Source organism: Aythya marila, assembly GCF_965140915.1.
Source record: "Aythya marila genome assembly, chromosome: 22".
NCBI classification, from domain to species: domain Eukaryota; kingdom Metazoa; phylum Chordata; class Aves; order Anseriformes; family Anatidae; genus Aythya; species Aythya marila.
Genome location: NC_139063.1, coordinates 60,961 through 80,959, shown reverse-complemented (window position 1 = coordinate 80,959; position 19,999 = coordinate 60,961). Strand labels below are relative to the sequence as shown.

The window sequence follows — 19,999 nt, the reverse complement described above, 5'->3', positions numbered from 1 at the left end:
CTGAGTAGGCAGAGCAAAATGATTTCCAGGTGAGTGTGTTCTTGAGTGATTCAATGAGCCATATTCATCTGTGTCTGCTAGCTCTGTTGGTGGGGCACACATACATCATGCAGTTTGTTTCTTCATAAACATGCCTATGACATACATCAGGCTGTGGTCATTTCTGTTCCTGCAAACTAGGGTGAGTCTTTGAATGACAGGAAGTACCTCACGCAGGAAATGCATTTCATCTATCTATTGCAGTGATCTCTTCACAAAAAATGGAGAAAATATGTTTTCCATGTGGCTGTACCATTTTTTCTTTAAATAAAACATTTCAGAGGGCATTTTTTCCGCTAACCTAACTCACAGATCTTTGCAAAGTGTAACCCAAGACAGGGTTGAAGTGATGGACAGTACACCTGCCCTAACTGATTTGCGTATCATTAGCTTCTGATAAATGGGTAATTTCAATATTTCTCTTCCCTTCATGCTCTACCTGTCACTGTAAAGCAAATAAAGTGCTTTGAGATCTTAGATGAAGAAGTGTGTTACAGTGTTAGTGAGAACTGGGAGACTTCAGCATCTGCCTACAATCTGTTTGCCTTAGCTGCCATTTGTGTGTGCAGACTTTGCAGTCAATTATATCATTTTGTGTTTTCAGAATGGAGAAGCATCCTTGTTTGAGGTGAACATCCGCTATATTGGAGGACTGTTGGCAGCGTACTACTTAACTGGAGAAGAGGTTTGCTTCAGCAGCATTTTCCAGCAACTTTTCTCTGTGTATCAGAGTATCCCATCAGCCTATACAACTACAGTCTAAACCTATAATTTGTATGTGTATTGAAATGCTACTAATGTTCTTTCAACTGCCTCACATAATTACCTTGCATAGACCATGCCTGGCTCACTTGCACACATTTTTCTTGTGTGGGCAATTCTAGCAATATACATTTTTCACTTGGACGCATTGCTCCCCAGTGAAATGCCATGTGCAGTGATCTTTGCATTTGTTCCTTTGCATTCTAAACTTTGGCAGTATTTCATCAAACATCACTCCAGGTTCTGCCTCAGACTAAGGAGGGCAACTGGTTAGTAGCCCTTGCTCCAAACTCTGTCTGGACAGTCTCTCTGTTGCAGTAGCTTGTAAGATAAAGTGCCGTGGGGCACAAGGAAGGAAGGGGTTGTCAAACTGCCATGCATAGTACCTGAATCTTGCCAGCTCACATGCCAAAGTGATATAGCTCCACAAATAGTCCATTTGCCTAGTAGGGACAGGAGCACATGTCTTAGGGGGTCACAGCACCTCTTGTAGAATGGTGTGGAGCAGCCATTCAGTGGATGCTCCCATCCTTCAGCAGTTCTGCATGAAACAGGAGTCATTTACTGCCACTTCTCTTCTTTCTCTCCAGCCCTGTAGAGGCCAAAGCTTAATGCCATAATCTGTTTTATAATATGGCTGGACTGGAATTTTATAGTTGGCTATAGAGAGATCAGGAGATTATTTGTTTGTCCTAGAAGCCTTAGGCAAGCAGAAACTCTGTTTCAAGGAGGAGTTTTGTGAGTGAAGGAACTGTAAGATTGGCTTTTATATAAGTTTACCTCTTGTGCCATACACTGTCCATGGCTCGGTGCTGTCCAACATAATAGCACTGGATGGCTCATCACTGCATGGTGGCACCGTGGAGTCACACACGGGAGCTGCTCTGTTACTTCAGTTGCATTTTAAATGAGTTTCAGGAATAACTTCTACCTTTAGAATGACTTCTACCTTACCCCACCAGGGAAAACTTTAAAAGACTCAGTGCCTCTACTCAGGGCCTCTCAGTGACAACTTCAACAGGCTTCAGATCAACAGCAAAAAGAAACCACATTAAACCATAAAACGCCAACAGTGACCTCTTGAAGTGCAGTCAGCAGCAACACACAGCAGCCAGGGCAGTGCCTGTCATACACCTAGTCAATGTCACCAGGCTGAAAGGCAAAATGCAAGTCTCTGTCTCCTGGATTTCCCATCCGAATCAAATTCCTGCTTCCCTGTAAGTGCATCGAAGGCCTGCTAGCTCACAGGAGATCTCAGCTTTCTTCAGTGCTGCAGTTTTGGAGCAATAAATTCCTGCTTTCTTAGAATTACTATGACAGCTTGGGCTGATACAGTGGAGATAGAAGTAAAAGGCTTCCACTTAATCTCTTAAGTCACCTGCAAGCTTCCCTTGATCAGGTCTAATCTCTGGAGCAAAAATTAGTGCGTGCAGCAGTTTGTCCCAGAATAATTGTGTATGGCAGCTTTGTGCTACGAGCCACCATAAGCTATAATTTGATTTGAAAGCTCAAAACTCAGGCATTGTGATTAGAAAAAGGAACAGCTTAGCCATTAAACCATGAATCCCTCCTGTAAATTAGTTACAAGTTAAAGAATGTTTGTTGGAAATCATGTTTTTTTTTTTTGCTACAGTACATAACACCATCTAGGAAAAGCCATGTCGTAAATCTGATTCTTTGGATTTTAATTCAGTCATTTCACCACTCCTGTGTGTGCACACTAGGAAAATGTAAGAATTTGTCTCAAAAGAGTACTCTTTTGTTCAGTTCAGGTAACTGAAATTTGCTGCTAAGGTATTTGGGGTGTTCTGTGAGCTCCACAGCTCTGGCTACTCACATACAGGTTGAGGGTTTGACAGGGACCTTGGGTCTGGCTTAGTATAGATTTTTAGAGGACGTTTATACAGACACCACAATTCACTATGACTTTTGGTTCAGATCTGTTGTGCAGTGGATCTATGGCAGCAGAATATCTGAAATGGTAGATTCATATGGTGCAATGCTTCCATTTTTTTATAATCAGGCATGTGAAAAACTGGATTTAAAAGAATCCAGCATGACTAGTATTTGCAAGCAGTCCATCAAATGTTGATCCTCTCTTCTTCTTTTAACAGGTCTTCAAGAGTAAAGCTCTGGAACTTGGAGAGAAACTTCTGCCAGCTTTTAACACCCCCACTGGTATCCCACGTGGTGTCATAAATCTGGGCAGGCAAGACACATGTCCTTACAAACATATCATTTTAACACTGAATGTAAAAGACCAAGACCCAAGCAGGAACAACAGCAGTTCCTCAGAGGTGCTCCCCTCTTCTTCAAGGACATTTGTTTTGCCATCTCAAAACCAAGAGGTGCCTTGGCAGAGATTGCAGGAGACTCAAATTAAACCCAGCTGTGTTTTATTAATTTTGGACTGTCCACAGTTTCTTCCTCTACCTCTTGGCAGGGCTCCCTGCTGCAATAGCATTTTCTTCACTCTCATTTTCTTTAAAAGGTTATTTGTAGTCTGCACATAACATGGAGACCTGTATATATTTTTTTTGTAACGTGCCCAACTAAATACATGTGAATTTATCTGCGTTCCATGTTTGGGGAAATTGGGAAAGGAACTGGATGGGACTGGCTGACAGTTTTGCTACTAGAAAGGGAGGAATATACAGATCATGTAGTTTTCTCCGTGCTGGCAGCACTCAGGCAGGTGTGTATCCTTCGGCAGGTGTGTATCCTTCACTTAGAGTCACAATATTTCATGTAGGATAGGTGGTAGTCTGTTGCTGGAGGTGATCTTTAAGACATCTGCATTAAATAGCTTGTTGAAGGTCACTTGGCAAAGAGAAGCCAACCTGCAGGCTGGACTCCCAGTCTCTGATTCTCTCCAGTAGGCAGTGTTCCCTGCCAATAAGGGCTTGTTGGCTCCTTTTGATGCCTACTAACAAATCCCCCTGGGTAAAAGCTGCATGCTGGCTGAAACGCAGACAGTGGGCAACGTGTGTTAACAAAAGCCTTTCATCCTCACCTCTTGCAAAACTCAGAGCAGCAGCCATGAAAATCATTATTCATCTCTTAGCCCAAATCTCCTGTTTGGTTCCCATCTCTGTGAAGTGCAAGGCTGTCACATGTTTGACTCATGCTGATCCATTGCTCAAATATCACTGTCACCCTTGAGTTGTCTCATCTGCATGTGACCCCAGTGAAAATTCAAGCCACCACCAAGACTTTAATCGTATTTTTACAGAAGAGATGTTTGCTTCTCCTGTGGCTGATAAAGATTTGGCATAGACTAACCTTTTAAAAACCCTCCCCTGCCCTTTGTGAAGACAAAGGAAACAGACTGTGCCTGCCTAGACGTTCCCAAAATGTTTTGCTTGATGACCTTGTCTAAGGGCAAAGAAAATCAAAATAAAACTGAACCCCCAACCCGGAACCCATATTAATGACTTGAGCTCTGGCGTCAGCTGTGAAGCTGCTGTGAGGGCTTGGAGTGTCAATTGATATAGAAACAAGGATGATGTGAGCTAAATCTGCTGTCTGACTAGTGAAGAAACATGATGAACAGCCACATGCTGTAAACCCAAAGGGGAAGGGAGTTACTCAGTGTGAGATAGCATGTGGAACTGGAAGCAGCAGGAAGAGAGGTGATGCTGTGAGAACAGATGTTTAACCCAAACGTTGGGGCCGAAACAAAACCCAGAAAAGTTTTGCAAGAGGAATTGTCTCCCCAGTTCTACTTTTGCAAGGTTGTGCTAATTCCAGAGGGAATTGTCAACTGAAAAGCAGGACAGTCTTCCAGCATGTGTAGGCTTTTGGTGCGGATAAGCTTTTATGAGTGGATAGGAATGGCATTCAGTGAAACAAATGCTGGCACTAAGTCAATTCTGAGTATACATTTTTGAGGACCCAAGTACAAAGACAGCCCATGTCCCCCTCTTCCCATAGCTAGCTGGTCTTCTCTCTCTTAACAGGTTACCTTGCAGGTGTCCCCTCCCCGGTGGTACTCTTGTAGTGCTTTCACACAGGCTCCAGAATGATATCTCATAGAGGCTTGTTTTCCATCCAGCTGGTCTAACTGCCATGTTGTTTGCCAGGTCCTAGAGTACATTGTCTTCTCAAGCTGATGCTTTGTGCTCTCTGCCTGTGTGTTACACTGTGATTTCTCTCCTGACGCTTCCTGTTCCAGGTCACTGGCCCCTGCTGTCCTTCACAGCTTCCCTAAACCTCTGCATCTCCAGAACCTTACTCATCCTCCTCCTTGCTTAGTCTCTCTGACTTGGCACTGTTTTACTGCTTTGGATCTCTGTGAGAGAAAGAGGTGATACAGTCATTTTCAGTCCAAGCTTGCCCTGGACAATGTTTAATGAAGACCCATAAAGGGGCATAAAGAGAATAAAGAGAGCTCTGGGCATTTTCCTGTGTCTAGAAGACCAAGGTCCTTTAAAAGGTGTTGAGATGTTGTAGTATAGGGCAGGTGTGAAGATCCAGTTTGTTCAGTCTGTAATGCTGAAGAATGTTTTCCTGCAAGGGGTCATTTTAGGCTCCTCTTTAACCCCAAGACAAAGTGCAGACACTCCGTTTCCTCCAGACCACTTTTTCCTGAGTTTTACTGTGTTTTGTCACTCAGAGCTTAGATGCTTGTCAGCATGGTCCTTGCAGGCAGTGGCTTGCTGCATGTGTGGGACAGAGGTTCCCAGGGGAAAGTCATGTCAGCTGCTGTGTGACCCCCCGTCACAACAAATACAGCCTCAGTTGGCTGCTTCCAAACACTAATTTGAACTAGCTCAGAAGCCTGTTTCTGCTTTGTGAGATTGTATTTCCTACCATCTCCCTCCAGTGCAGTAAATAAAGAAGAAATTGATTCTTTGTAGAAATGAGAACACCATGGGATTGTTTAGCACACCCATCCTAGGTCCAGCTACTTCCAGGTTCAGCAGATATGTCCAATGTGGTATTAATACCACCATTAACCTGGTCAGACTGGACAGAGGGGTTTCAGCCATAAATGCTTGATGTTACTGGGGTACCCATTTTATCTGCAGACAGTGTTTTTGATGGAAAAGCTGGTGATACAGCATCCTGACGGTTTGCAGGGAAGGCTGATGTGTGGCTGTGACTGAACAATTTGAAACAGAGTGAACATATTGCTTATCTCATGACTCTTTTTGTCTGGAGGCGAAACAAATAACTCTGGACTTGAGATGGCTTTCCATACATCACATGGAGGGGGAAGCATTTTTCCCCTCAGAAAGGTTGTTAGTTTGAGCCTCCTGTAAACAACAGAAACATTTCTGGTTTCATAGACAAGATTTCAGACGCCATCTAGTGTTCTCCCCATCACTGGAAATTTGTTACCTCATCAGCACCAACCAGAAGCAACACTTGTAGAGACAGGAAAATCAAAGCCACATCACTTCTTAGATAGTTTGGGCAAGCTTCCCTGAGCAAGAACCTGCAGAGCCTATTTTGGCTTAAGGACATAGATCACCTTATTGTCTGTGTAAATTTCAGAGGGGTGTAGAGCTGTCATCTGTAGCGGTGGTCTACAAGAAGGAAATGGTTGAATGTAGAAGCAAATCCAGGAAGGAGGTGAATGACACTGTTAGTGCTTGGAAGAGCCCCTGCCCTTCCATATCCTTTATTTGGTTTACTTTGAGGATAAAGGGACAAGGGATGCCTTCCTCATCCCCAGAATTGGCTTCTTCCTTTGCTCCAAGGAGGATTTCTCTCCATCCATGCATGGGTTTGGCAGGGTGAGAGGGGGAAAAAACAAAGTGAGAAATGATACACAGAAGTAGGATCAGAGGCACTTTGTAAAGCTGGCTGCTTCAGACTGTTTGCCAGTTTCTGTAGTTTTATTCTGTCCTTCCTGTTCTTGCAAGATGAGTACCGGTAGGGTACTTTCAGAGTTAGATTTGTTCTGTGTAGATGTTAAGATTCTCAGTGGCTTTTTACTACAGTCAGGTTTGACCAATGGCGACTTTCTCCTAGCACTGATGTTGCTGTATGCTGTATCCCCCTGAAACCAAGCATATGTTGGGAATATCAGAGTTGTATATGACTAAAGAGGATGAAATTTTGTTGAAACAAGGTGCTTAGGGACAGTCTGGATTCTATGTAAAATATCAGCTTTGTGGGATGTTTGAGATGTAAGTTCAGTCGAGGCTACTTACTGATGTGTTTTATCCCAAAGTGTCTTGTATAGTGCAGCTTGTGAATGTTCTTTCAAAGTTTCCTTTAAGCTCTTTGGGAAGGCTTACTTTCCCACAAAAAATGCAGTTTCCCAGTACGTGCAGTCTGTTTGTCCTATCCTAAACAATCCTTTGTAAAGCTAGTGCTCCATCCCACTAGTATTGGTAGAGTCCTAAAAATCTATGTATGTCCTTTACATGGCCCTTGTCGACACCTGATGTGCATTGCATGCACATAGCAAAAGCACGGTTTGCACTGGGGCAGGGAGTGACCTCAGGTGTTGGCTGTGTTTTCCTGGCAATGAAGGCTCCCTTTTCTCTTCTTGCAGTGGCATGAGTTGGAGTTGGGGTTGGGCATCTGCCGGAAGCAGCATCTTAGCAGAATTTGGTACCTTGCACTTAGAATTCCTGCATCTCACAGAGCTCTCTGGCAACCCGGTATTTGCGGAAAAGGCAAGTACTTCCCAACTGACTAATGAAATGGTCTGTTCATACTCATGGGGGCAGGGCTGGAGCAAAGCAGCAAGTTGGTTTGCCTGCAGCAGAGAGTATGGCAGCAGTGTCCTCTCTCCCCAGTACTAGTACAACTTACACAGGAGAAATCTTCCAGAGTGGGACATGGGTCCAGAAACCTGTATCTTGCAGGGTGTAAAGGTCACTCGACTTCAGACCAATTGGCTTTGGAGGGCAGCTACTCCAGTGTTTTCTTCAGCCATTTATATTCGCTGTAGCAACCTCACCTGCATGTTCCCATCACTTGTGGGGAAGATAGGAACATTTTTCCCAGTGTCTCAGTTGTGTGGCATTGTAGTAGAAACTTACTCAGACAAGGGCACAGCCAAAATAAAGCTGTATGTTGGATCTCAACTGAATATAATTGTTAATTCTTACATCCTAATAGTAGTTCTTTGTACTCACAGACCTTTTTGCTCTAAAAAGCCATTATGCTCGAGCATTAGCTCATTATGCTGTAGCCAACAAGATTTCTGCTGAGGTTTTGTGTGTAGGACAGTCCTGACAGCTGGCATATTGGATTCCTTCTATGTAACTTGTAACTGAAAATCTATTAATATTATACACTACCTTGAGCTTTTTTTTTTTTTTTTTCCCCCCCCCCCACAAGTGATCTTGTAGTGCATGTGAGAGCAATTTAGTAAATATGCCATTGGATACCAGTTGGTCATTAGCTTTCACTGTACATACCTGAGAATGGCCTTTGAGGGCAACAGTTTGTTCCAGGTTGAATCCAAACTACCTCCATGAGCTTAAAAGAAATGAGGCCTATCCAGAGTTCCACAGTGGGTTGACAACAGACAGTGGTTTTGGGATTGCCAGTAAAAGCCTCAGAACGGTCCATTTCTAGGGTATTTCCAGTGCAGGTCTGTCAGTTCTGAATCAAGAAGAGAGTTTATGGAAAAGAGAGGAAGAAAGAGATGGAAGGAGCTTGGAAAGCAAAGTGAAGAATATTATGGAGTGTGTGGAAAGCAAGAGGAATGCTACAGAGGAGTGGTCAGGAGAGAAAAGCAGAGTGTGAACGGAAGCTAGAAACCTAGGAAATTCTGTAGACAAGACAAAGAAAGACTGTTGATTTGAAATAAAGGAGACAGGCTAAAGATGCTTGAGAACAGTGATAAAGACAAATTGATCAGAGGAGAGTTGGGGGTAGGTGAGAAAAGACCAGTGGAGGGACCAGGACAGGGTATGAAAAGAAAGTGCATGGGAAAGAAATGATGGAGGGGGGAAAAGGAGAGATGAGCACTGAAAACACAAGGACAAGAAGATGCAACATTGAAAACCAGAATTTCATCCATATTCCAAGTTCAAACTGTGGCATTTTGAGCCAGTCAAGCTACTGACCCCAGTGTAACACATTTTCTTCTTTGCCTGTTAAGCTTGTAGAGGGATAAAGGCTGAATTTTTCTAATGGACTCCTATTAGCTGACCATGTCTGGTGTGTGCCACAGAAAACGTATCCCATTCATCTTGATACCCTCTAAGAGAGAAAACAGGATGATAAGGGCTCAAACAGCCCATCCTGTGCGAAATGATTTCAGAGAAGCAGATCAACTCATTAACTTGCAGCTTGGGACTTGTGTGATTTTAGCAGGAATAAAGTCCATCTGTGTCTTTTATTCAAACATGTCATTACTGAATTTTAGTAGCATGGCATACTAAATATTATGCAGCCTGATGACTTACGTGGAAATACCATCTTAAGTCTGTAGCCAACTTTTGCATACAAGTAATTTGATTTCATAAAAGATTTAGAGTTTATTAGCTGTAGGTTATGGTAGAATATGTATGCTACTTACCACTTAATTTCGTGCATTATGGGAAAGGTCTGTTGAATTTAATGGGGGTGAAACCAAGGGAGGTTATAGAGTATAAGTAAGGCTGTGCTAGCACATTAAAGCAGCTGTCTGTTGTTGAAATTAAAAGAGCAAATTTGTCATGTTAAGTGACCGCATGGTGAATTGAAGTACTATGTGAGTCATGCATTCCTGCCACTCCTTTCCCTTTGGATCATGACAAAATCACTCTCCGCATCCTATACATTTCCACCCAGATCCCAAATCCTTAGGATTTCTTCTGGACCAGCATTGGGAAACTGCTTCTGCTGCTTGCTGAACTAGGGCCTTGCAGGATTTTTAGAATCATTTTTAGAAGTCCACAGAACTGGACAAAGATTGTGCTGAGGAGTCCAGCAGGAAGGTCTCTCCATCACAGACCTCGCACTGGAGAGCCATGTCATTGAGTTCCACTTGCATGATGATTCACAATGTTGCAGGCTGCTGTGCTTGTTCAGGCAGGGATTGGCACTGATAAATTACAGAGTTCTCAGGGACAGTGAAAACGGGTGTTTCTTTTCAGCAGATAAGTAACATAGTTCTCATCTCTCATCTCTCCTAGGTGATGAACATCCGCAAAGTCCTGAACAGAGTTGAGAAGCCACAGGGTCTTTATCCCAACTTTCTCAGCCCAGTGACAGGGAACTGGGTGCAGCGTAGGTATCAGTCTGTATTCAGTCCCACCTGTAGCATTTAAATCTTTCCATTATTCTTTAAGAAGGAATAGTAACTGTCAGAGCAGCAAGCCAAGGAAATGTCTTGTCAGGAAGCCTGTTATAAATGTGATTAGATAATGCAACCTGTTTTGGAAGATGAAATATAGTAATTATACACTTACTCCATCAGCATTGTTTCCAGCTGCGTCTTACCTCCAGAAAGAGAACTAGGCCTTTCCTTCACAGGGGAGGATAATGGTATGTGGTTCATCACACAGATACTAGAAATCAGCATATCTGTTTAAGATCTTATCCTGCAGTCATCACCTAGCCTGTGGGCTTCCTTGGGAGTTGCACAGGATGACTGTGAGCAGAAGCCCTGTGAGACTTGGTTCCTGAGAATGCGGTAGCAAATAGGAAACCACTGGAAGAGGCTTGCATATGCTTAGATCCTCTGAAGATTTAGGAATGCATTTGCTTGTGTGCATTCATATACCTGTCAGCATGGTACCTGCTCTGTTGTGCAATTTGGTGCAAAACAGTGAGACAAGTATACATACTTTTTCTTTTGTTGGGAACCCAGCACTGTCCAGCCATGAAGACACTGGCGGTAAAACAATTAGTGCCCTGATATAGAAAAGGGAGAAACAATTAGGAAAGGGCTTGGAAAGAGCAAGAAAATAGTAGAGGTAGTGTTCCCAGGGAAAGATTATTTATTGTCTTGCTTTACACACACAGCTACTTCTTTACCCAGTGAAGAGACTGTACTCCTCTTTTTGTGCCACCAAAGGGGCTTACCCTCTGATAGTTACGTGAGAAAGGCTGCTGCTTCTGGTCTGTCACAGATCCCTGACCACAGCTTTCCACTCTGTTAAGGATTTGCTTGGTTTCGTGAGGGAGGTTAGCTGGATTTAATGTTTCTCTGTCAAAGGGAAGTCTTTTTTTTTTTTTTCTTTTTTCTGAAGCTCTTTTTAGCCTGTCAGTGGATTACATTTTATATCGTTTAAGCAGATTTTGGATCATGCATTACTTGGTGTCCCTGTGTCATGTTGCACAGATCCCTCCAGACCTTTCTAACTAGTATTTGTGAGTAATTTGTGAGTATCTGATTGTAAGTGACAGGCAGTTGCATGGCTGCCATCATCTGAGACAGTGAGAGTACACCAGCTGTTAGCAGTCCCTGATCTATAACTGCCAGATCAGCATGTCTAATGCTAATTACCAGGGCTTGTCTTGAAAAGTTTGCCAACAAAGCATCTTGGGTGGCTGCAGTTGTCCCATTAAACCAGAGCTGTCCTTTGGTGCCATGAAGAAAGAAAATAGGCTTCTATGTTTGTCCCATTAACTGATCTTCCATGTTATCCCAATTCCTTTGTGAGCCGCTCAGCTTCCCCTCTACATTTGTCTCTGCAGAGTTGCAATATGTTCCACTGGAAAAATTAATCTTCTGTCAATGACCAAACCCCTGAGATGCTATTTCCTTTTTGTTATTCCCAGCTGGTAGCCATACTGCACATTTTCCCAGACACAGGCATTAATTCTGCCTGTTTATTGGTGCTGAGAGGAGAAGTGTATCTCTTAGATCTGCTGTTGCCATAACTGCTCATTAGTGAATCTTTGGGAAACCGAAGAGCTGTGCTCTTAATTCAGATGGCTAAAATAGTCAGCTTGATAGTAACCATTAATGTCTTCTGCCAGTAATTCTATTTATGTCTCCAAACTTGACTTCATTGTACTGACCTGCTCCCATCCCTTGCTGACCTAGAGAGGGGCCTGTTGTTGGTGCTCAGAGCTTATTAAAAGCAGTCTCTGATTACTTGTTCTGGGATAGAGTGATTTATGCAAAAGGACTAGAGATGTTCTCTCTCCTAGGCTTTCACATGATGAGGACAACTCCTGGCATAGAATCCTGTGACAGTTGTTCATAATGTGGTCTGAATCTGCATTCCATTTAGGGAAAAGACTCAGCGTCTTCTGCACCTCCAATATTACTGCTGCAAAATAGATTAGGAAGGACTAAAGAAGGAAGGCAGCTGCTGCCTGCTACAGAGATGTTCCTTGTAGGTACCAGGCTCTCATTTTCTCTCTTTTCATTAAAGCTCTTTGCAGGAAGATGTTTTTCTTGGAATTACTGTGATTTTCTTAAAAGGTGTATCTTTGACCTGGCTGAATGAGCAGGTCTTCTAAATGAAGAGGCAGTGCTGTGCCTCTTCTAAGTGCAGTTGTTACCTTTAGAAAATTAAAGCACGGTCCCCCGCTGAAATAAAGGATTTGTTTGTACAAAGTATGTAGGAGGCAAACACTGGCAAAGCTGTTGCCGTATGGAAAGCAATTACATACCAGAGCTTCTGCTTTGGTGACGTTATGAATAGCACACTTAAGATCACAGACCTTTTCTTTAGAGACAGGCTGTGCAGCTGTTGTTTGTAAATAGTCTGTGCTCTTTTTTTCCCCCCTGAATTCATGTGTCTAATCTCACTGTTTTGCCCTGGATTGTTCCATAGATCAGTAAGACGTACTGCATGGGATTATTCAATTTTATGATTAGGAAAATACATGGCTGTTGATCTCTCCTGTTGGTAGAACTTAGCATTTAGAATAAACCTGAGGACATTATATATGTACAATGAAAGGAAAAATAAAAATCTGAAGAGGTAACTCCAAAAACCATGCCACATCTGCTTACATTTAAAATGGGGAAGTGTACAGACACAGAGGTGAACACTGTTAATTAACAGAGACTCTTCAGACCGTGGTTGGTAATTTGACTTGTTCTTCTAAAAGGGGGAGTTCTTCACTGCTTCAAGGAATTAATGTTACTTTTTCCACCGTGGTATGGCTTAAATATATAAATCCAACCAGCAGTTCTCCCCCAGAAAAACCTGCAGCTGTCCTGCCCATTTCACAATTAATTTGTTAACATCCTCACTCGTAAGGTCATTGCATTGCATACTCTGAATAGGTAGCCTGGAAAATCTGATCTCTCCAGAATAAAATATTCGGTGACCATCCTTGCACCTGACACTATCATTTTAATACACCAACAACCTCAGCCTTCCCCATGGCAGGGCGTCCCACAGTGAGCCAGGACTACAAATGACAGAATCTAGAGGTCTCTGTGGCAGCTCCTTGCTGGCAGCTGTGTCTGATCCAACATGCATTCTCCCTTTCCTGAGGCAGAGAGGAAGCACCCAGCAGCTTCACATAGATGGAGGTCTATTGATACCTGCATTTGGTTTATGAGGCTGGGATTTATGATGATCACTTCACAAAGCAGGAAGCATCCTCAAGTTGCAGTATAAATAAGTGTTGCAAAATGAGACATCTGAATAGTTCTGTTAAACTTGTAAAATGCTTTGTAAAATGACAGAACATTTTTCTTCTGATTGCACTTTCCACCTTTCTTCGTTTCTGGAAAAGTAATGCAGCAAGCTCTCCCCTGGAAACTGGAAAGGAAGAGGAAAGAACAAAGACATCAAATAGGACATAGTTGTTTGCTCTTTGTAACGCAAGTGCTCATTGTATATCATGAATCTGAGTTCTTGTTTTTGGCTTTCTCACTATAGACCATGTTTCTATTGGAGGACTTGGAGACAGCTTTTATGAATATCTCATCAAATCTTGGCTGATGTCAGACAAGAAAGACTCTGAAGCTAAAAAGATGTATGATGATGCATTAGAGGTAAGGAGCAGGCTCGTACTCTATTTTTGGTTAGAAACATTGTTCATCAGAATGTTTCAGGCAGAAGTGTTACAGATTTTTGAGTCTAATATTCACTCCTCACCCTGTCCACTAAGTATCCTGAGATTCTGCTTTTCGTCCCTTTAGGCGATAGAAAAACATTTGGTCAGAAGGTCTGCTGGAGGATTGACTTACATTGCTGAATGGAGGGGAGGCATCCTGGATCACAAAATGGGCCACTTGGCTTGCTTCTCTGGGGGCATGATAGCACTTGGAGCTGAACATGCCAGTGAAGAGAGGAAGCAACATTACATGGATCTTGCTGCAGAAATAACAAACACCTGTCATGAGTCTTATGCACGTTCAGGTAAACCTGTGGGCTGCCTAGAAAACATGAGGAAGGGAGAGTCTGCAGCCTAACGGACTCAGTGTTTGCGTGGTGGAGGATTACAGCAGGGTGTTTTGTGCTCCAGCAGTATCTTCATCAGTGTATATGATTTTCAATTGTCTTTTCCAGGATATCTAAAAGAGAAGGCAGTATGTTTTACATGGCAGACAGCTGGAGCAGCAGGACAGACAGATGTAACCTCCTGTGAACCCAGAGCTGAATCATAGTCCTGCCTCTCAGCCACAGAATAAGCCTTCTCCCAACAAGACTGTAGTTTGATTCTGTCCTTTTGCATCCTTATGCAGACAAAAGTAGGAAATTAACAGTGATTAATTGCAGGGTGCGCACTATATGGAGCAGAGCAGCTGAGAAGACCAACAGGAGAATGTTGGAGACCTGCAGCTGCTAGTACAAACTGAAAAAAAAAGGAAGTTTCTCAGCCTCTCGCGGCTGGCTAAGTCTTCCAGTTTGACAAGTCCAGTGCAATGTATTTCACACACACAGTGTGTTTATCAGTCAGTATTTTGGGAGGGCAGTGACTGGTGATGAATGAGACTGGGCTAGTTCTCTGCCTGCAGGGCTTTCAGCAAGATAAGCTAGCTTTGGACTCTTCTTTCTCTGAAGGCATCTCTGTAGCTGTTCTGAGCCTGCAGGCAGCAAAGCAGTAGTCAGCGTTCCAGGACCTTTCCAAACACATCTGTGCTAGTTGTTGTATCCAAAGATTGTTTCACCACATCAGCAAGTCCATATTGGCAGCTGTGATCCAGCATGTTTGCCTATTAAACTTCAGGTTAACCTGAAACGGTATTTGCAGATAACCCCCCATTGCTTTGGCACTTAGAGAAATAAAGGAAATCAAATGAACTAAAAACCCTCTGGCTGTGAGTGCCTAGAGCCAATTTTCACCCACAACAGTATCCATCAGCATAGAAAAGATAGTAGCAAGCCTGCCCAAAGTGATTATAGTGATGCCATTTCAACAAGCTCATTGTTTGCAGAGAGTGTCTGTGCACTGGCTCTCAGCAAATAGCACAGTTAGCAAACAATGTTAGATCCACATGTAGACAGGAGGGCCCAGGGAAGGTGTGCGAAATATTTAGAAAATACTTAGAACAATAAAATGACTGCCTGAAACATGGCATTGTGGTAAACACGTGTAGCAAGAGAAACCTGATGTGGCATGATCATAAGCAACCTCCTCTTCCGTGTTTTTCAAATAAGGAGAGAGTTGGTCTTGTAAGTGGGATCTGAATGCTAGCTGTTCTTTGCAAGAGACTGAGAGTCTCAAATAAGGGACACTCAAAAAGACCAACGTACTTGAATGTTTTATTCATAAAAATGTAGTGAAGTGGATTAAGCTTTCCCCAGCTACCTGATGTCCACTTTTCGAGGCTGCTAGTGGACCAGAAGAAAGGCAGAAGAAGTGGTTGCAGGTCCCAAGGTACCTTTTCTTACAGCCTCCCTGCCTCAGTACAGTTGAAATGGCTCAGTCTGCTGGGTCCCAAGCTCTTCAGTGAGGAGCTCTGCTATCAAAATCAAGTGTGGTGCAGTTCTTAAGACAATATCCCAGCCCAGCAAAAAATCTAGGATGTGGGGGAGATTTGTTCCTGCTCCACACTCACATCTGGTCCAAGCCTTTTGTTTTGTCAGCTGTATTCACCCTCAGAAACGCTTTATCCTCAGCTAGGTGGTACCCAGGCATACCACAGAATGAGTGGGAACTTTGGGTAGTGAGCATAGCTCGTGTGTTCTATGGAGTTGCCACTATTTTGACAGTAGCTGTGAGGTTGGTATGATACACAGGCATGACTGATCTGCTCTTCTGATCTCACGCAAGCCTTAGTCAAATGCCTGCATCCTGAACACCATAAAAGCACCTGGATAATCTGTTTATCTGTTTGCTCATCAAACTGCTCATTATAAATGTGTGATTTTGTCTAGACACCAAACTTGGTCCTGAAGCCTTTCGCTTTGACACTGGAACTGAAGCCATGGCAACCAGACTCAGCGAGCGCTACTATATCCTTCGCCCAGAAGTGGTAGAAAGCTACATGTACATGTGGCGACTGACACATGATCTCAAGTACAGGCAGTGGGGCTGGGAGGTTGTGAAGGTATGGTTGCAAAAATCACAGTAATAATTCTTACAGGCTGCTGGATTCTTACAGTAATCTTCCCTTTGGTCAATAAAAAGACCAGAAATGATTTAAATCATGAAGATACTAAGACTCATTAGTAATGGGAAAATCGCAATATACAAAAATATACAAAATATACAAAATCACTTAAATTAGTATGGCTTCTCTGCTGATTGTAGTGAATGTTTTCTTTGCCGTTTGAGCTATGCTAAAATCAAACAATCAATCAATCAAAACAGTGGAAGTTTATGGAGAGGAGTGTTTCAGTCAGCAAAACCTGCTGTTAACGTAACAGCCCTTTGCTAAAGGAGTGAACCTTGTATTTGAAATACCTGCACTAGTCTGAACCATTGGCTTGGAGCTCGCCAGGGAAAATCAGCAAACTTGGTTTTGCCTTATTTTCCCAATACCACTTCCTGTCCAGAAAGTCTCTCACCTCTTCCAAGCTCATGCAATAGATAGTTGACTGCTGTCCTGCATCCTAGCTGGGACTACATTCAGTGGCAGAACTGTCATTCATCTAGTGCCCTGGAAAAGAGGCTCCGCAAAGAGCTAGATTTGCCACTTGAGATCTGTTTTTGCTACACGTGTAATGTCAAGGTCAATCAGTGAACCAGCTGAGGAGGTTTATGTTTGTCTTGCTATTTGATTAGAACTAACTTTTTTCCTGGAGACTGGAGTAAGCACCAGTGAGAGGCGGAAGCTACTATAAACTTGGAATTTGATTTATGAAGCTGACTTGCAATGCGACTGACAATGATTAATGAGTTACTCCATGCTATTGTGCATTACTGAGATTTCTTTTCCTTTCTCAGGCCCTGGAAAAGCACTGTAGAGTAGAAGCTGGTTTTTCTGGCATCCGAGATGTTTACACTACAGTCCCAACCCATGACAACATGCAACAGAGTTTTTTCCTTGCAGAGACTCTGAAGTAAGTCTGGTATCGTTGAGGCCTTTCAGAGTAGCATAATTCCTGCAAGATCAACACTTTTGTCTGCATGATAAGTCTCTATTGATAAAAGCCTTTTATCCTCTGTGGGGAAAATTGGGAAAGGATGTGGAAGCTTTGGTAACTTCCTTTTGTAGAACCACTGCTGCCATAGGGTGTCTCCAGGTTTCTTCTCATGTGCTGGGTTTAAAAGACTCTTCTGTGATCCAGAGTCACTCTAAATAAATGGGAGGCTTATTTAGGTCTGAGCGTTTAAGTGATAGCTGTCCCCTCTGCCAGGTTAATGCCCTGCACAAAGAGGAGGCATGACTATGATTTGAATTTGCTGCCCCTTGGTGTAGATTTTCTTTTGCTAGTAGCTTGAGCTAATGTTGGGTGGCTGAGCACAGATGCTCATCCCATTTTGTTGCACTTGCCCCAGGGGTGGTAACTCCCAGCAAGAGAGTGAGGCAGGCAGGCAGGAAACCTGTCACCATAAACCATGGCAGCTGAGGCCAGTGGTGGCCCCATCACAGTCCTGCTTGCAGTGCTTTCTTGTACATGCTTGGAGTCCCACTTGGGCTTCTTTAATCTCCCTTTTGTCCGTCTTCTTCCCTCCCACCCCTGCCTTATGGCTCCAGGTACCTCTATCTTCTGTTCTGTGAAGATGATGTGCTGTCCCTGGACGACTGGGTGTTCAACACAGAGGCTCACCCCCTGCCAGTCAACCACACAAACTTTAAAACTAAAGCAAGTGTGCAGTAGTGAGGCCATTGCCCAGCACCCTGCTTCTACAGCATCAGCAGGTTACTGCATTTCCTTTCCATTAAAGGAATTTGTGTTGTTCCTAAAATGTTATTTTGGGGCACTAGTCCAATTCCGGACAGTATTATATTGGGAAGCTGAAACCGTGACATAAGCACCTTATTTTCCTCTGTGAGGAGCATTATTAGACTGATAAAGAGATGTTTATTCTGGGCCATACTGTACACAGTTCATAGACATTCCTTTATACAGAGAATTTATATGAAATCCACAGACTTTGCTTTATAGTGGCCAAAGGACTGGAAGTTTGCCATAAAATAGACTTCCCCACAACACACACACACCTCCTTTCATTCTTCTTTTTCATTTTTTCCTTTTATATACTGTTGGATTTATCACCTTTCTAATTAACAGTTTTCAATATACTGTGCTTTCTAGGTGGTGTCAAAATTGTAACTAAATCAAAACCTGTCAGTAAATTTCTTGATCCTAATGTATTTTTATATATTTTTTCTGTGCTCTTAAAACACATTTACCACACATCATATCTCATTTAACTTTCCCTTAGTGTTTTTGTGTTTTTCTACTTTTATTTGGAACTAAATGTTATGAGTCACTTGTAATACTTTCACTGCTGTAATAGTCAAATCTGTGAAAGAGAATAAAAGTCTTGTAAAATAAAAAGCATTTATGGGTTGAGCCTGCTTTAAAGCCATCTGTCAAAGACCTGTTACATCATGCTTGGAATAACTAGGTGACAATACTGGATTATTTCAGGAATATTTCACAATGTATGTTGATTTCCAGCATAGCCTACTTGTATGGATAGCAATTCCCACCTGCACCAGCTCTTTTAAATCATTTGTTCACTGTCCGGTACAGATTAGCAGGAGTACTATTAAATGTCTTATTTTCTAGCAAAAACTAAATCATCCCCAGATAAGTTTGCTCTTTCATATACATTGTTTCTGGAATAAAGTAACAGGAGAAAAAGAAAGGAAAAAAATGATGCCAGATTCTTCCATGTGTCCTGGTACTGAATTAGCTTTTTACCCTGTGTGTCCTTGGTATGTGACTCTGGGCAGGGTAACTGTGCAGAGATATTCAGACATCACTCTTGTTCTGACCCTGGTAGTTGTAGTGTACTTGCTTAGCAGTACTGCTTAGCAGTTCTTGCAACTGGGGATGGATCTTGGATTGTTGCTCCCACCAGCCTTTTTTCTGGTCATTGCAAAGCTGCATGGTCTTTGGTAACAGAATATTTTTCTCCATTCTTGTGACACTCTTGATAATTGGTTCAGTCAGCACTTAGGGAAGAAGAAATTGCTTGAAGCAAGTTGTGGGAACAAAAAATGTGTTTCTAAATTCATGCCTGTGTAATTCCCAAAGAGAAATAATGTTGTTAGATATGGACTTAGCATTATTCAAAGAATAAAGATAGGGGATGGAATGCTTAGCATAGAGGAATGGTTATTGGTAAATAAACGTTTTGCAGCAGTGAAAAGGTAAGGTGAGGAGAGGAGAGGAGAGGAGAGGAGAGGAGAGGAAAAAGGAAAGGAAAGGAAAGGAAAGGAAAGGAAAGGAAAGGAAAGGAAAGGAAAGGAAAGGAAAGGAAAGGAAAGGAAAGGAAAGGAAAGGAAAGGAAAAAATAAACAACAACAACAACAACAAAAAACAGTTGTAAATTTTCCTGAGCAATGGAAGGATTTCAGTGTAGTTGCATGTAAGTACAAGAAGGAGACCAAGTTAAGGGGAAAAGATTAAAACGGCTGTATTTGTATCTCTCTTGGCCATGCCACTGCTAAGGAGCAACGTGGCAACCCCACCGAAGAACCTGAAGAGCACAAAGAACAGTTTAATGCTGTTGTAAAGGTCTGTGACCAGCATGATGGCAGAAATGGCACACAGATGGCTGGCATGCAGGAACGATTGCAGGGATCATTGCAGGATGGCAGCACAATGTCTACTTCCAGATTGCTGGGGAGCACTGAAGCCCCCCAGGCTACCTAAGAAGATGGATACAGCTCTTTTTGGCTATATACCGAGACCACTTTGGCTATATACCAAAGACCACTTTTGAAATTGCTTGGTGTGTGTATGGGAAACATACCACT

At 42.7% G+C, this 19,999-nt stretch overlaps 1 protein-coding gene across 3 annotated transcripts in view; it reads left to right on the top strand.

The window, feature by feature from the left end:
• MAN1C1 (mannosidase alpha class 1C member 1) overlaps nucleotides 1–18,542 on the top strand; it is a 36,791-nt gene extending 18,249 nt beyond the window's left edge. Inside the window, exons 5-13 of one of the 3 annotated variants that reach the window (XM_082777614.1) lie at nucleotides 644–724; nucleotides 2,916–3,010; nucleotides 7,310–7,433; nucleotides 9,891–9,984; nucleotides 13,551–13,666; nucleotides 13,814–14,033; nucleotides 15,996–16,168; nucleotides 17,008–17,123; nucleotides 17,762–18,542. In XM_082777614.1, coding sequence (XP_082633740.1) covers nucleotides 644–724; nucleotides 2,916–3,010; nucleotides 7,310–7,433; nucleotides 9,891–9,984; nucleotides 13,551–13,666; nucleotides 13,814–14,033; nucleotides 15,996–16,168; nucleotides 17,008–17,123; nucleotides 17,762–17,885 — 1,143 coding nt within the window. In that variant the 3' untranslated portion in view covers nucleotides 17,886–18,542. The remainder of the gene's footprint in view (nucleotides 1–643; nucleotides 725–2,915; nucleotides 3,011–7,309; nucleotides 7,434–9,890; nucleotides 9,985–13,550; nucleotides 13,667–13,813; nucleotides 14,034–15,995; nucleotides 16,169–17,007; nucleotides 17,124–17,761) is intronic. The other 2 variants (XM_082777616.1, XM_082777615.1) reach the window with 2 other exon arrangements.
• The last annotated feature ends 1,457 nt before the right edge of the window (nucleotides 18,543–19,999 follow it).